Source organism: Schistocerca serialis, chromosome 1, assembly GCF_023864345.2.
Source record: "Schistocerca serialis cubense isolate TAMUIC-IGC-003099 chromosome 1, iqSchSeri2.2, whole genome shotgun sequence".
Lineage (NCBI taxonomy): Eukaryota > Metazoa > Arthropoda > Insecta > Orthoptera > Acrididae > Schistocerca > Schistocerca serialis.
Window position 1 is genome coordinate 1136816529 of NC_064638.1, and position 14428 is coordinate 1136830956.

The 14428-nt window shown below is 43.1% G+C and overlaps 1 protein-coding gene across 2 annotated transcripts in view; it reads left to right on the plus strand.

The window, feature by feature from the left end:
* LOC126417407 (protein kinase C, brain isozyme-like) overlaps positions 1-14428 on the plus strand; it is a 181469-nt gene that overhangs the window by 99457 nt on the left and 67584 nt on the right. For both annotated transcript variants that reach the window (XM_050085115.1, XM_050085116.1), the window contains exons 4-5: positions 175-303; positions 725-878. In XM_050085115.1, coding sequence (XP_049941072.1) covers positions 175-303; positions 725-878 — 283 coding nt within the window. The remainder of the gene's footprint in view (positions 1-174; positions 304-724; positions 879-14428) is intronic.

Genomic DNA, 14428 nt, shown 5'->3' on the forward strand with positions numbered 1-14428 from the left:
GAATTAATGAGTCTACTCTGTTAGACTGTTTTCCCAACAAGTGACTAGAAGAAAATCCTTTAGTATGGCTTAACAAAGACTGGCTCAACAAGTAAAACTTGTCACATTAACATGCAAACATAGACTAACATTGTGAGGGATAGTTTTCTGTGTTGAGTGTGTCGAGTGTTGCAGCATGTGACATGAACGTACACAAACGCTGTGTGGAGACGGTTCCTAACCTATGTGGCTGCGATCACACGGAGAGAAGAGGGCGAATTGAACTGAAGATTATCTGTGCTGGCAACAAATTGACTATTGAAAGTGAGTAAATGCAGAAATGACTGGAATCCTTCATCTTTTTGAACTTCCTAATTGAAATTCTGTTCATTGTATTTTCTCAATCTTGTCTTTTTTTGTTCTGTGAAAAATATTATTTTTAATTTGAATTTTGGTTGACAAATATTCTCTTTATAATTAATTGACTGACACTGAATTCCTTGACATCAGCTGTATCTACTACTCGATAATGACATGTGAAAATTTGTGCTAGATTTCCTGCTTATCGTGAATGGGAAATCTGGCTTCAAGTCTTGGTCCAGCGCATAGATATATACCTAATACAGCTGATGTCCATAAATTGCTGTGAACGAATTAATTTTGAAGTATTTCATACAGCTGTGGATCAGCAGCAGCATCTGTTCTTTCAGACATGCATGAGAGACTTTCTTTTATAAATTTGCAGTTCGCCAAGGCCGAAACCTAATTCCAATGGATCCAAATGGTTCATCTGATCCATATGTAAAACTCAAGCTCATACCTGATACAGACAGCATAAAGAAGAAAACAAAGACAATCCGTTCCTCTCTGAACCCTGTTTGGAATGAGACAATAACATTGTGAGTATTTGTTGACTTGTTAAATTCTGTATTTAAGTGTAAAGGTTGTAAATTGAGAAGTTATTCCATTTTTTGAAGTGGGAATTTAAGTGTATGGCATAATCCACTGATGATGTGTACTCATAACAGAATTAACTGTGCATGTTTCCCTTATTTCCTTTTCCAGATGTTGATCTGTTAATTTCCTTCTTTCTTTATCAAAGAATAATACATTCAGATTAATTATTAGTATGAGAAGGAGACAGGAGAGGATGTAAGAACAGTTAATACTTCTTTGTTTCAAACTAGGCACCTAATGCTACTGTAAAAATTCTCCCATTTCTCCCACTTTCCTCAATCCACAACCTAAGAGTAATCTAATCAATGTATGGCTTTCAGGTCTGCCATCAGATCACATTTTGTAAATCCTACAGTCAGCCGCTCCTGGTCTTGTCATTAGCATTTCTTTCTCTCGATCATGGGGCCTGGGTTCAGTTCCCATCTTGGTCTGAGATTTTCTGTGCGTGAGACTCTTTGGTTGTTTGTGTGTGTGTTTTTTCTTTTTGTCAAACAGATTTCATTTCTTTGTAAATCCCACAGTATCCCTTTGAGGCGACTTCTCAATATTTTCAGATGCTGGCTGTTGGGTATTGCTGGCATGCTTCTACCAACTGATGATGTCAAGTAGTGAGATTTTCAAGATATAATTTGGTGGCAGATCCAAGAGCCGTATGGAACTTTTAGTATCTGATCTGTGCTCATCTTGTCTTGTTACTACCCCTTCACTCTTCTTTGCCAAGGAATCTCATTCCATAACATACAACTGATTCTTGCTTTCTGGCTGTTGTTGGATCTCTGTCTTACTTTATCTTCACCTCACCAGATCATCATCAAAAAGCTTTGTATTTAAATGCAAACATTTTTGGCTAGGCTTTGTGGTGACTGTTATTAATGTTGAATGAAACAAATTTACTGTTACCAGGTGAGCATTGTATGTATTTTATATTCTCCTAACATCTCTGCCACCATCACAGTTTGACCTGCTCCCAGCTAAGATAGTCATGAAGGAGGTGCTAAAACACCATAGCCCAGCTTCCAGAAGTGTATATTTTGTCTGAGCATGTATGTACAGAATGTACACAGTTGAGCCTACATATAAGATATCCCATTCTTCCTATCCCCTATCAATTCCTCTCCCTCCTATAAATCCTCCTCCTCTCTCTTCTCCCTGCCCCCTTACCCACTCTTCACATATTTCCCCATTCCCTTCATGTCCCCATGTCTCCCACTCTCCACACCTATACCCCTCTCCCTAGCCTCACCCCCTTCCCATTTTAAAATTGCTACCCCACACTTTCATAAAAGTTTTTTAGTGGGTGTATGTAATACTATAGATATAAATTTTTAACACTACATGCCATTGATGGGGCCAGGAAAATTAAAGATAAAACTGTAACACTTAACTGTGGTTATGAGATGTGTTGGTCCCAGATTTGATTATATTAATGAGAAAATAGCTCTCTCAGTTTTCGCTTTAACATACAAGGCAAAAATTATACAGTCCAGTCAGTCTCCGACTCAGTTTAATGCAAAGAGCTAGCCAGACAACATCCACTGAGTTCGTATTTACACAGTCCAGTCACATTAATGTGACCAATGCCTCTGTTCAGTGTCAATGTACAATAACTGTTCACAGATGGCAGGTGGCAGCACTAGCAATGGAGGGCACACAAATCGTGTTGGGAGCACAAGGAAAACAGTGCAGTGATTGTCGTAATATGGAAATGGAGAGATTTATGTGGCATCCAAAATGCCATGTTCCTTGGCTTTTAGGCCAAAGGTGAAAGCATTTCCAAAATTGATAAATTTATGATCTGCTTTCATGCTGCTGTGTTTAAAGTATACCGTGTATGGCTGAATAGCGCTATCCAAAATTGGCATCGAGGCAAGTGTGGTGCACCACAGGCCATAGATGACAGCAGTGAATGGCTGTGCAGATGTGTATGGACAAGTAAATGTGCACCTGTTAAGCAACTGACTGTCAAGATGAACCAAGGGGCTACCAATAGTGTCTCGTCAAAGACCATTCAGCAAATGTTGCTGTGTATGGACCTCTGCAGCAGGCACCTGGTTCTTACACCCATGCTGTTCCTTGGTGACAAAGGCTGGAATTTGGACACCAGCAGTGTAACTGGATGTCCTCTGAGTGGTGAAAGGTGGCATTTTCAGGTGAGTCACATTGTTTGCTCCATCAGGCAGCTGGCCATTGGTGTGTATGGCATGAAACATCTAAAAGTAAACATCCTGCAACAATTGTCAGAATGGTCCGAGCTGGAGAGGGGGAGTGTTAGGCTCTGGGAAGTGCTTTTGTGGCATTCTCTGGGTGATCTCATCATTCTGAAAGGCATAGTAGATCAACAAATGTATGTTTCTATCCTTGGGGACCATGTTCACCCCCATACACAGTTTGTTTTTCCTTGTCATTATGGCCTCTACCTCAGGACAACGCAAGACGTATACAATGCACAGCAAATTGGCGCTATTCAAAACTGGAACTAAGACAACTGTGGTGCACCAAGGGCTGTAGATGGCAGTAGTGTACATGCATAGTTTGAAGAGCACCAGCATGAGATTACCATACTCCCTTGGCCACCAAATTGGAGAGGGGGAGTGTTAGGCTCTGGGAAGTGCTTTTGTGGCATTCCCTGGGTGATCTCATCATTCTGAAAGGCACAGTGGATCAACAAATGTATGTATCTATCCTTGGGGACCATGTTCATCCCCATACACAGGTTGTTTTTCCTTGCCATTATGGCCTCTACCTCAGGACAACGCAAGAAGTATACAATGCACAGCAAATTGGCGCTATTCAAAACTGGAATTAAGACAACTGTGGTGCACCAAGGGCTGTAGATGGCAGTAGTGTACATGCATAGTTTGAAGAGCACCAGGATGAGATTACCGTACTCCCTTGGCCACCAAACTCCCTGGATTTAAACTCAATCAAGACTATGTGGGACACCTTCATCATGTTGTACGCACAATGGATCCTCAATCGAGAAACCTAGTGCAGCTGGCCATGGCACTGAAGTCTGCATCACACCAGATTGCTGTTGGTGTTGACCAGAACCTCAGTGACCGTGCAAAATGTGGATATTCAGACTTTTGACAGATCATCACATTAATGTGACTGGACTGTGTATAAAAGTATAACAATTAGCATTACGTTATACACCAGTAATGGCTATCACTGTTTCTTTAAAGAATTGAACACCCATGTACAAAGCAGCTAGTTTTTCATGCATCTCAATGTTTACAATGTCATATTGCCATAACTGTATATTGTAAGAGCCTGGGCTGAGAAACCTAACAGTCGCAGGATGGTGAAGCATGTAGCACAGTGGTGAAGGCCAGACGGCACTCTGTGCCCTACTGAAATAGCATTAGTAAGATGTATATTTATTCATTTTAAGTGTTACAATTACATCATCATTTCCACGGCTGCGGTGAGGGCAGTGGGCACATCAGCCTCGCAATATGCTGACTCATCCACCTTAGCAGATTGTCAAAGCCGTTGTCTCCAGAACACCAGGGCACCATGTGAGGTAGTGGTGTGTGTGTGTGTGTGTGTGTGTGTGTGTGTGTGTGTGTGTGTGTGTGTGAGATGTTGGCAGCTCACAGTGACCAGGTCTAGCAGACTGGGTAGTCAGCAATCTTGAGGGCAGAAATCATCTGGCAAATGGTAGACAGTGTCTCACAGGATCTGCATCATAGGAGGCTCACTGTAACTGAACAGCGTAGGGGTAGGAAGCCTAAGTACATATTGCTTTTCATCTGAGGCAATGACATTCTCTTTTGCTGAGGATGACTGCATGTGTAAACATTTTCTGGGCTCATCGACATTCTTGATCACACCTCAGTGTCACAAAAGTCGCTTTCAGCACTTCAACTTGGTGCTTTACACCATGTCAGTGGGCTGATAGGTGCTCTTGCATAGCATTTATTCATTTTTGCAGCATCACGCTGTGCTGTCAGAATGATGTTATGGTCCCTCCTCAGTAAGCTCATGTTGCTGCATCAGTGATTCAGACTTCTCACTCGAGCAAGGTGAAGCAATAGCTTCCAGGGTGTGCCATGTTATTTGTAGTGTCAGCTCTGCCTGTTTGCGTTCTGGTTGCTGCGTGGTGCACTGACTTCATTTCATTTGGCTTAGTACTAGTCGGAGAAAACCTTAAGAAATCATGAATTTGACCATGACACCTTTTTGCAGCACAAAAGTACAATGATATTATTTTGCAGGTACATTTGGTGGTATATGCGGGTACAGTGTTGCAAATAAAGTTAGTAGTAAAGAAGTTATAAATTAAAATGTCACAAAATGTAATAAGCAATAACTTTCATCATTTTGTTGGGGGTGTCAGTAAGAAAAAGTTTCTAAAAAGTTTGAAATTATGTTTAAGAAGTTAAGTACTCTCATTCACAAATACTGTATCAATATAGCTGTGTATTATGTGTGGCATGAGTTATGCACCCTCAAGACATAACAATTTTAATACTTGATTTATTGTGTTAAACCTTTAATGTAAGATTACATCTCTTAGTGAGTAGATTATGGAGCATTTTAAATTATTACGTTTGGGCAATAATTATATGAAATACTGGGAATAAAATTTTTGTTTAGAAGTTGTTAGAAAGGCAATGTGCAACTGAGATTGGGTGACCGCATGAGTGTTTTAGCTGTTTACTAAGTTGCTGGATAATTCATTTAAAATTAATATTTCTATATTAGAATAATTGTACGTTGTTTATAATACTGGACATTGTTTGATTTGTCATTTGTCTTTGAAAAATCATAGTTTTTCTACAAAACTACAGTAATACTGCTTAAAACTCACATTTGGTACATTTATTTTGACTTTCTGGAGTGTCATTGTTGCATCCTTCGTGGGAGGTGTATGGTACAATGAACAGATGTGCCCAGGTACCAAAAAAAATGATAGAACTTCATTACACAGTACTTTAAACAAGTACAACAGTTTCTGAAGTGACACCACTTAAAAATAGTTCTGATCTGATAAAAGTTGACACAAACAGAATAACAGTTTCTTGAATATAGGAGCCTTGCCATGATGCAGATACAGCTTTTGAGTTAAGTACCCTCCCCATCCTAATAGGGTAACTCCTCAGGGGGCTCACCGCTCTTCGGTGAGTTTGTGCTTGGCCACCGTGGGACCCTGCCTTTGCAGTGTCTTTTCCTTTCCATGCTGCATGTTTATCCATTTGTTATTTTTTTCACCCCTCTTGGGAAACATGTCTGGGATGTTTTTGGGACTGTGTTCTGCATTTTCAGTAGCCTGACATCAGAACAACCCCTCCACTATTTTCTCATTCTTTTTTCTTTCTTTGGTTCCCTTTACCTATCCTTCCTCCACTTTGGCGTTTTGAGAGTCCTCTTTTTCTTCTTCCTCCCTGTGGACTCCTGAAGGCTGGCCCATGCATCTGTTGCATAACAGGTGACTGGGTAATGCATAATTCCCGTCCATGGGTCAACAGGCAGCATTCGCATATACCCCCTGGTACAGGCCAGGTCCAAGTAGAGGTGTTTGCCTGAGCTGTTACCTTCCCAAATTGCCAATTGGACCCTCTGTCAGGTGTTTGTGAGGTGAGGCCTGAGGTATGAACAAGCATATTAGGTGGGTGAGCCCCCCCATCCGAGGGGGAGGGGGGGGGGGGTGCCAGTTGGAAGAAGTATGCCGTCGGAGGCACTGGCAATCATGGGGGATTTTCTCACAGTGAGCCAAACTTCATCATCTCAGTCTATGTCTACTAAGCATAAACGGAATAAGACGGATGAATCGAAGTCCTTCCCAGCTGCACCTAGGTTCCTCTTGGTTTTGCATGCTGAAGATGGACAGTCCTTTGATATGGTTAATCTGTTTATTATTCAGAAAGGTGTTGATGCAGTTGTCAGCCCTGTGAAATCATGCTCTCATTTACGCAATGGCACTTAGGTTTTTGGAGACTACATGTGAGTCTCAAGCACAACAGCTGCTTGCAGCTTTGTTCCTCCATGGATACCCTGTTCATGTCAAGGCCCATAGAATGCTGAATTCTTCACATGGTGTTACTTACACTAGGCTGCTTGATGGTCTTACTGAGGCAGAAATCCAGACTTACATCTCTGATCAGGGCATCATTGCAGTCCATTGGGTGAGGAAAAAGGTAGATGCATCCTTAGTGCAATACACACTCTTTTTCTTACACTTGATAGAGTAGTGCTTCCATCCAAGATCAAAGCAGGCTATGAAGTTATCTATGACTGTCTGACCATACATTCTGAACCCAATGCACTCTACCAGTGTCATCATTACAAGCACACTCACATATTCTGTCGACACCTGGCCAAATGTGTAATCTGTGGTAGAGATGCTCACTTCATTCTTCTGATCCACCCCACGGCTGGGTGATGTTCACATTCATATGTTGCAGAACCTTTCTCTTGTGGGTAAGCAATTTTTCCTTCATATGTACAATCGCATTTGGGCAAACGGCAAGTTTCCTAGATGCTAGCATGAAGCCACTGTCATACCCATGCCTAAGCTCAGTAAGGACAAACACCTTCCTTCTAGCTATTGCTCAGTTTCTCTCACCAGCTGTGTTTGTAAGGTAATGGAATGTATGATTCCTGCCCGGATGATATGGTGGCTTGAGTTTCGCAATGTACTAACCATTGCACAATGTGGATTTCTAGCACGTCTTTTTGCAGTTGACCATCTCATCACTTTGTCAACCCATTTCATGAATGTTTTTCTGTAGAAATACCATCCTGTGGGCATGTTTTTTGATTTGGGTAAAGCCTATAACACCTGCTGGAGGACTGATATCCTCTGTACTCTCTACACGTGCGGCTTCCAAAGCCACCTGCCCCATTTCATTCAGGAACTTTCAAAAGACCGAGTTTTCAAGGTACATGTAGGTTCTGCCTTGTTGGACACCTTTATCCAGGAAAATGTGTGCCTCAGGGTTCCATTCTGAACGTTTTCCACTTTGCTTTTATGGTCTATCTCCCGCAGGGCACCTCCAGCTCCCTTTTTGTTTCCAATTTTGCCATATATTGCAGTTCTCCATGGACTTGTATCCTTGAGTGGCACCTTCAGTATTGTCTCACTTGTCTTTACTTGTGGAGCATCAACAATGGCTTTCGATTTTCCAATGACAAAATTGTTTGTATGAATTTCTGGCTGTGTAGTGGTTTCTTCCAGTGTCTTTACTTCTTGGACCTGTTGCTCTTCCGTTTGTTGAAACTATGAAATTCCTGGTCCTCATTCTCAATAGGAAACTTTCTTGGTCCTCCCATGTCATACCTGGCCGCCTGCTGTATGCGGTCTCTCAATATCATACATGTCCTCAGCAGTACTTCCTGGGGAGCGGATTGGACCACCATTCTCCGTTTTTACCAGTCCCTAATCCATTTGAAACTAGACTACGGGTGCTTTGTTTATGCATCTGCACATCCGTCCATCTTACACTGTCTCAATACAATCAACTGTCAAGGCATCTGTTTAGCCACTGGTGCCTTTTACGCTAGCCTGGTTGAAAATCTGTATGCAGAAGCTGTCGAACTACTGCTGTCATACTGCCGTGATTTTCTCCTCAGCAGATATGTGTACCATTTGTTTTCCATGTCTGGCCACCCATCGTGTGCCGTCTCCTTCAGTGACTCCTTTGTTCGCCAGTATGGGGCGCATCCCTCTTCTCTGTTATCTCTTGGAGTTCACTTTCGGCTATTGCTCTGGCAGCTTTACTTAATGCTACTTCCCACTTTCCCGATGGGTGGGAACCCTTCACCACTCTGGCTTTGTGCAATGGCATGTGTCCATCTTGGACTTCATTAGCTTCCTAAGGACACTACTTCAGACTCGCTCTATCATAGTAAGTTTCTCAACCTTAGCTCAGAACTTTGTGATAGTACCTATGAATACACTGATGGCTCTCAGACTGACCATGGTATCAAGTGTGCCTTGATCATGGACACCGAAGATTTCACCCTGTACCACGCCATGCAGTACATCCAGTGACACAGGCTTTTCAATTCTGTCATCTTCTCAGACTCTCTGTGTCCTTCAGAGCCTCTGTGTGCTACGTGTTATACACCATCCATCCCTTAGTGCAACAGCTCCAGAAAAGCTTTCTCTTGCTCACTCATGATGAAGCCATTATAATACACTCCTGGAAATTGAAATAAGAACACCATGAATTCATTGTCCCAGGAAGGGGAAACTTTATTGACACATTCCTGGGGTCAGATACATCACATGATCACACTGACAGAACCACAGGCACATAGACACAGGCAACAGAGCATGCACAATGTCGGCACTAGTACAGTGTATATCCACCTTTCGCAGCAATGCAGGCTGCTATTCTCCCATGGAGACGATCGTAGAGATGCTGGATGTAGTCCTGTGGAACGGCTTGCCATGCCATTTCCACCTGGCGCCTCAGTTGGACCAGCGTTCGTGCTGGACGTGCAGACCGCGTGAGACGACGCTTCATCCAGTCCCAAACATGCTCAATGGGAGACAGATCCGGAGATCTTGCTGGCCAGGGTAGTTGACTTACACCTTCTAGAGCACGTTGGGTGGCACGGGATACATGCGGACGTGCATTGTCCTGTTGGAACAGCAAGTTCCCTTGCCGGTCTAGGAATGGTAGAACGATGGGTTCGATGACGGTTTGGATGTACCGTGCACTATTCAGTGTCCCCTCGACGATCACCAGTGGTGTATGGCCAGTGTAGGAGATCGCTCCCCACACCATGATGCCGGGTGTTGGCCCTGTGTGCCTCGGTCGTATGCAGTCCTGATTGTGGCGCTCACCTGCACGGCGCCAAACACGCATACGCCCATCATTGGCACCAAGGCAGAAGCGACTCTCATCGCTGAAGACGACACATCTCCATTCGTCCCTCCATTCACGCCTGTCGCGACACCACTGGAGGCGGGCTGCACGATGTTGGGGCGTGAGCGGAAGACGGCTTAACGGTGTGCGGGACCGTAGCCCAGCTTCAGGGAGATGGTTGCGAATGGTCCTCACCGATACCCCAGGAGCAACAGTGTCCCTAATTTGCTGGGAAATGGCGGTGCGGTCCCCTACGGCACTGCATAGGATCCTACGGTCTTGGCGTGCATCCGTGCGTCGCTGCGGTCCGGTCCCAGGTCGACGGGCACGTGCACCTTCCGCCGACCACTGGCGACAACATCGATGTACTGTGGAGACCTCACGCCCCACGTGTTGAGCAATTCGGCGGTACGTCCACCCGGCCTCCCGCATGCCCACTATACGCCCTCGCTCAAAGTCCGTCAACTGCACATACGGTTCAGGTCCACGCTGTCGCGGCATGCTACCAGTGTTGAAGACTGCGATGGAGCTCCGTATGCCACGGCAAACTGGCTGACACTGACGGCGGCGGTGCACAAATGCTGCGCAGCTAGCGCCATTCAACGGCCAACACCGCGGTTCCTGGTGTGTCCGCTGTGCCGTGCGTGTGATCATTGCTTGTACAGCCCTCTCGCAGTGTCCGGAGCAAGTATGGTGGGTCTGACACACCGGTGTCAATGTGTTCTTTTTTCCATTTCCAGGAGTGTATTTATTTGGTTCCTGCTCACATCATTCTGATCTTCCATTCATGGGAACAAGCTCTGGGGAATTAAACCTCTCCCAAAGGCTTGGCTGATCTCCTCTTGGCCCTCTCACTGTGAGGAGATCATTTTAGTTGGGTTGCGTATTGGGCACTGTCTTTTCATCCATCACTGTCTGTAAAGTGGCGCTCTCCCACAACTTTGTGCTCAATGTGTGATGTTCACCTGCTTTATTTCTTCGTTGACAGTCCTCATTGTTGCTGTACTGTGTTGTTACACTGGCTGAAAAATGGGGGCTGGAAGTTCAACACTGACTCTGTAAATGATGTAGCCAACAGCTGCACAGTTGTGTTTCACAGTTATTTACTTTCACTGGTCACAACCCCCAACATTACACAGTTAATCTGACCATTTCACTATTGGTTAACTTTTGATAAGCCTCATTTATAGTTTGCAGGCAAACATCAGCATAATGCTACAATAGTTTACCGTTGAACATCTATGAGCAGTAAAAAACTAATTGCACAGTTTTTACAGAATAGTACGTGTGACACTATTGAACAGACACTGTCATTGTTTTAACACACAGCCTGTTTGTGTTACAATTATTTCACAGTTAAGGCGTTGTTCCTGATCTAACCTGTGCAGGTTTCTCATCTGAAAATCGGCCATGGACTGACTGTTTCAGGACCAAAAATTGGGCCTTTATATCCTCACAATAATAGTTACTGAAACTGTACATTGTTAAAATTAAAACAACTCATTCAGTTAACTGAATGTATCTAAAAAGTCCTCCTCTTTAACAGTTACTTCTATCACAAAGGTTAGGCTGAATTATTTGTTTAAATAATGAAATTAACAGATATAGTTACACAAACATGACAAACCAGGTAATTATTTTGGAAATAAATAAGGCCTGGCATTGCTAACATGTTTTCGAATAGAGACAAATAAATACCCTAAGAATGGTAGTACTACTTCTTCTAAATGTTTATAATTAGTACAGAATTTATATTTGTTTACAAGTCAACAACGTAATTTAAGTCACGAAACAATTAACTGATTTCACCTTATAACGTAGGTATTAGCTAGGAATAGTCAAAATGAATTAGTAAATTAATTACTTACACTAAACTAAGCACAAAATTAGATCTGGTGCTAATTCTTTAAGTCTGAGGGCCAACCTTTCTCTTTTATGGAGATGCAGATTATACTCATTTATGTTAATGGTAATAAGGCAAAAATGAAAATAAAATGAATTTAAGGAGGCAGATGGCAAAACAAGGGAGAAACCTTGCTTCATCACAGTTGTCCTCAATCTTTGACGGTTCACCATTTCCTGACAGAATGCTCTTTTTTTTTTAACAACTTATCTTATAATTTATATTTGTCATCTGAGTTATTGGTCATTTTAGTGAATGATGTGCAGGCTGTTGACTGAATTTTACTTTTTATCTGTCATAGCAATATGGCGAAGGATATTTAATCATTAGTTCAGGGCTTCTGTTTTTATAGCATATTTTATGGCCCTTTTTCCAAGAGAAAGTACCTGTTTGTAGCTGTGTTTCCTTCTCTCAATTGGACTAAATGTGTAGTCACTTTTAACTCCTTTTTCATTGTCCCTTCTACAGTTCTGACATGGGCGTGTATGACCTTATTCGTTTTTGCACCCTAAAACAAATAAAACTAATAGTGTAGCACTGATGTAGCTTCGAAACATCCATACATGAGCGTAGTCCGTGGCTGAAGTAGTCCCGAAGACCATGCGGTTTGTATGTGGTATGCAAGGCTGTAGGCTCTGGCAAGTGTGAAACCACTTGCATGGTCAACTCCTGGGCCAGAGAACCACAGCTATGAGCTCTTGATGTTGACCGATAAGTGGGCAGCTGGGCAGCAAACTATAAGGTCAGAAGAATACCAGGAAATCATAATAATGTCACGTGGCTTGCAGAAGGCTGCTAGTGCCAGTGATACTGGCACTGTATCAAGTGAATGTGGCACCATTAGATACTCCAGTGGCTGCTGCAAGCATGATGTGTTGTGGTTGAGTTGCAGGTGCCTTAGCAGGCTGGCAACCAGTAGCACTCTGCTGAGTGGTTGATGACTGTATCTAAAGGTGTCAGTCACAATGACTACAATCAATGTTTATCACAGTTCAAAACTAGCCCACACAGACAGAGTGGTTTAAAATGGAACGAAACTCGTAAACAATTTTAGTTTTTATAAAAGTGCCAAACTTCATATAAATTCTGTAAGTTTGTTATGTAAACAGCAAAGTATCCCATACATTCCTTCTTCAACTAATGATGACAAATAAAGCAGAAAACCTCCACAATAGCACCCAAAGATGTTAGCTATTCACTCAAAACCCTATGATGACACCGGAAAACTAAAAAGACAATTTATGAATGAAAAGTATACATGTATCAGCTGCTTCACTAAACCACTTTATCAGATATTTCAGAACTTTCCAGTCGTGGTAGTTGCATTTCTACCTCTCCACCCTCTTCCGCCCTCTCCTCCCTTTTGCCCCTTCTCCCCCCTCCTACTGTGATGTGTCTTTCCTTTTTCCCACTAGTCTGCCTTCATCTTCTCCTCCAATTCTTCTCCTCTTTCTGCTAACCAGTTCCACCCTTTCTGACACTGAACTATGCTGTTTAACCCCTTCCTGTTGCACCCATCAATTGCTAAGCACTTCCATTCATTGTATAGAAGAAGTCCCTCCACATGCGGATGTTTATTTTCCACTTAGGAGTTTTATTGTTTTGAAATTACTGCTACAGAAAGCTGCTGCGTGGGTTGTAGAATGTGTTTGCTGTAGAAGTGCAATTTTTTTTATGGTAGAGAAACCAACCCTCTGGTGGCCCAGTGAACACTTACATGTAGTACCGTATTTACTCGAATCTAAGCCGCACTCGAATCTAAGCTGCTCCTGAAAAATGAGACTCGAAATCAAGGAAAAAAAAATTTTCCCAAATCTAAGCCGCATCTGAAATTTGAGACTCAAAATTCAAGGGGAGAGAAAAGTTTTAGTCCATCTCCAAATCAAAACAAATTTGGTGTATTGTAATATGAGACACAATTTAGGTCAAATGAATGACAATACAGCTACAGTAGTTTGGTTCGAGTCGTAAGCTTAGCAGTTAAGGTTTACCAGGTAGCCATGGCGACGCGTCAGGCGCTCCGTCTGTATTTATATGGGTACCCTTCCTTTTTCACGTGCTTCACCTGGTTTGAATTGATTGCTTATTTTTCTTTGATCTGATAAGCACCATTTTCTTTACGTCACTCTAAGCTGAAAATGCATTGCTGTACTGTGTCATGCATTCTGATAGTGTGTGTTTACGGCCTGTTGCCGCTCACGGCATGGCTTGCTTTTGTGCGTGCTACCACCGCTTACAATTAAAAAGAAAAGAGAGAAATCGTTTCATTAGCAAAACAATGGCGAGAGACTGCTATTTGTTGTTACTTACACTACTGCTTTCTACCCCCCTGCGGGTCCGGGGTAAGAATAGGCCCCAGGTATTCCTGCCTGTCGTAAGAGGCTACTAAAAGGAGTTTCAACCATTTTGGCCTCCTCGTAGTAGGTCCCCCTTGGAGTTTGACCTCCATTTTTCAAAATTCTAGTAAAGTACGAGCCTTTTGGGGAAGGACGCCTTACGTGGTGTATCTCTGGTCCTCAGTGCACTAAGACCTTGGCACGCAGCATTGTAACGGCGTTGTTACCACACCCACTATTCCTCAAATTGGGCCTAATCGCCTGATGAGTTGCACAAGTTACGCCCATAGTGCATCCCCATCTGCACCTACGATCATGATGGACTTTCCATGGCACCCGAAATCCAGCACGGTAGCCAGACCGTTGTGGTGGGGTCGTCATCTACCCTCTAGGTTGTAGCCCCCTGACAACACAGGGATCGTCCTGCCGAT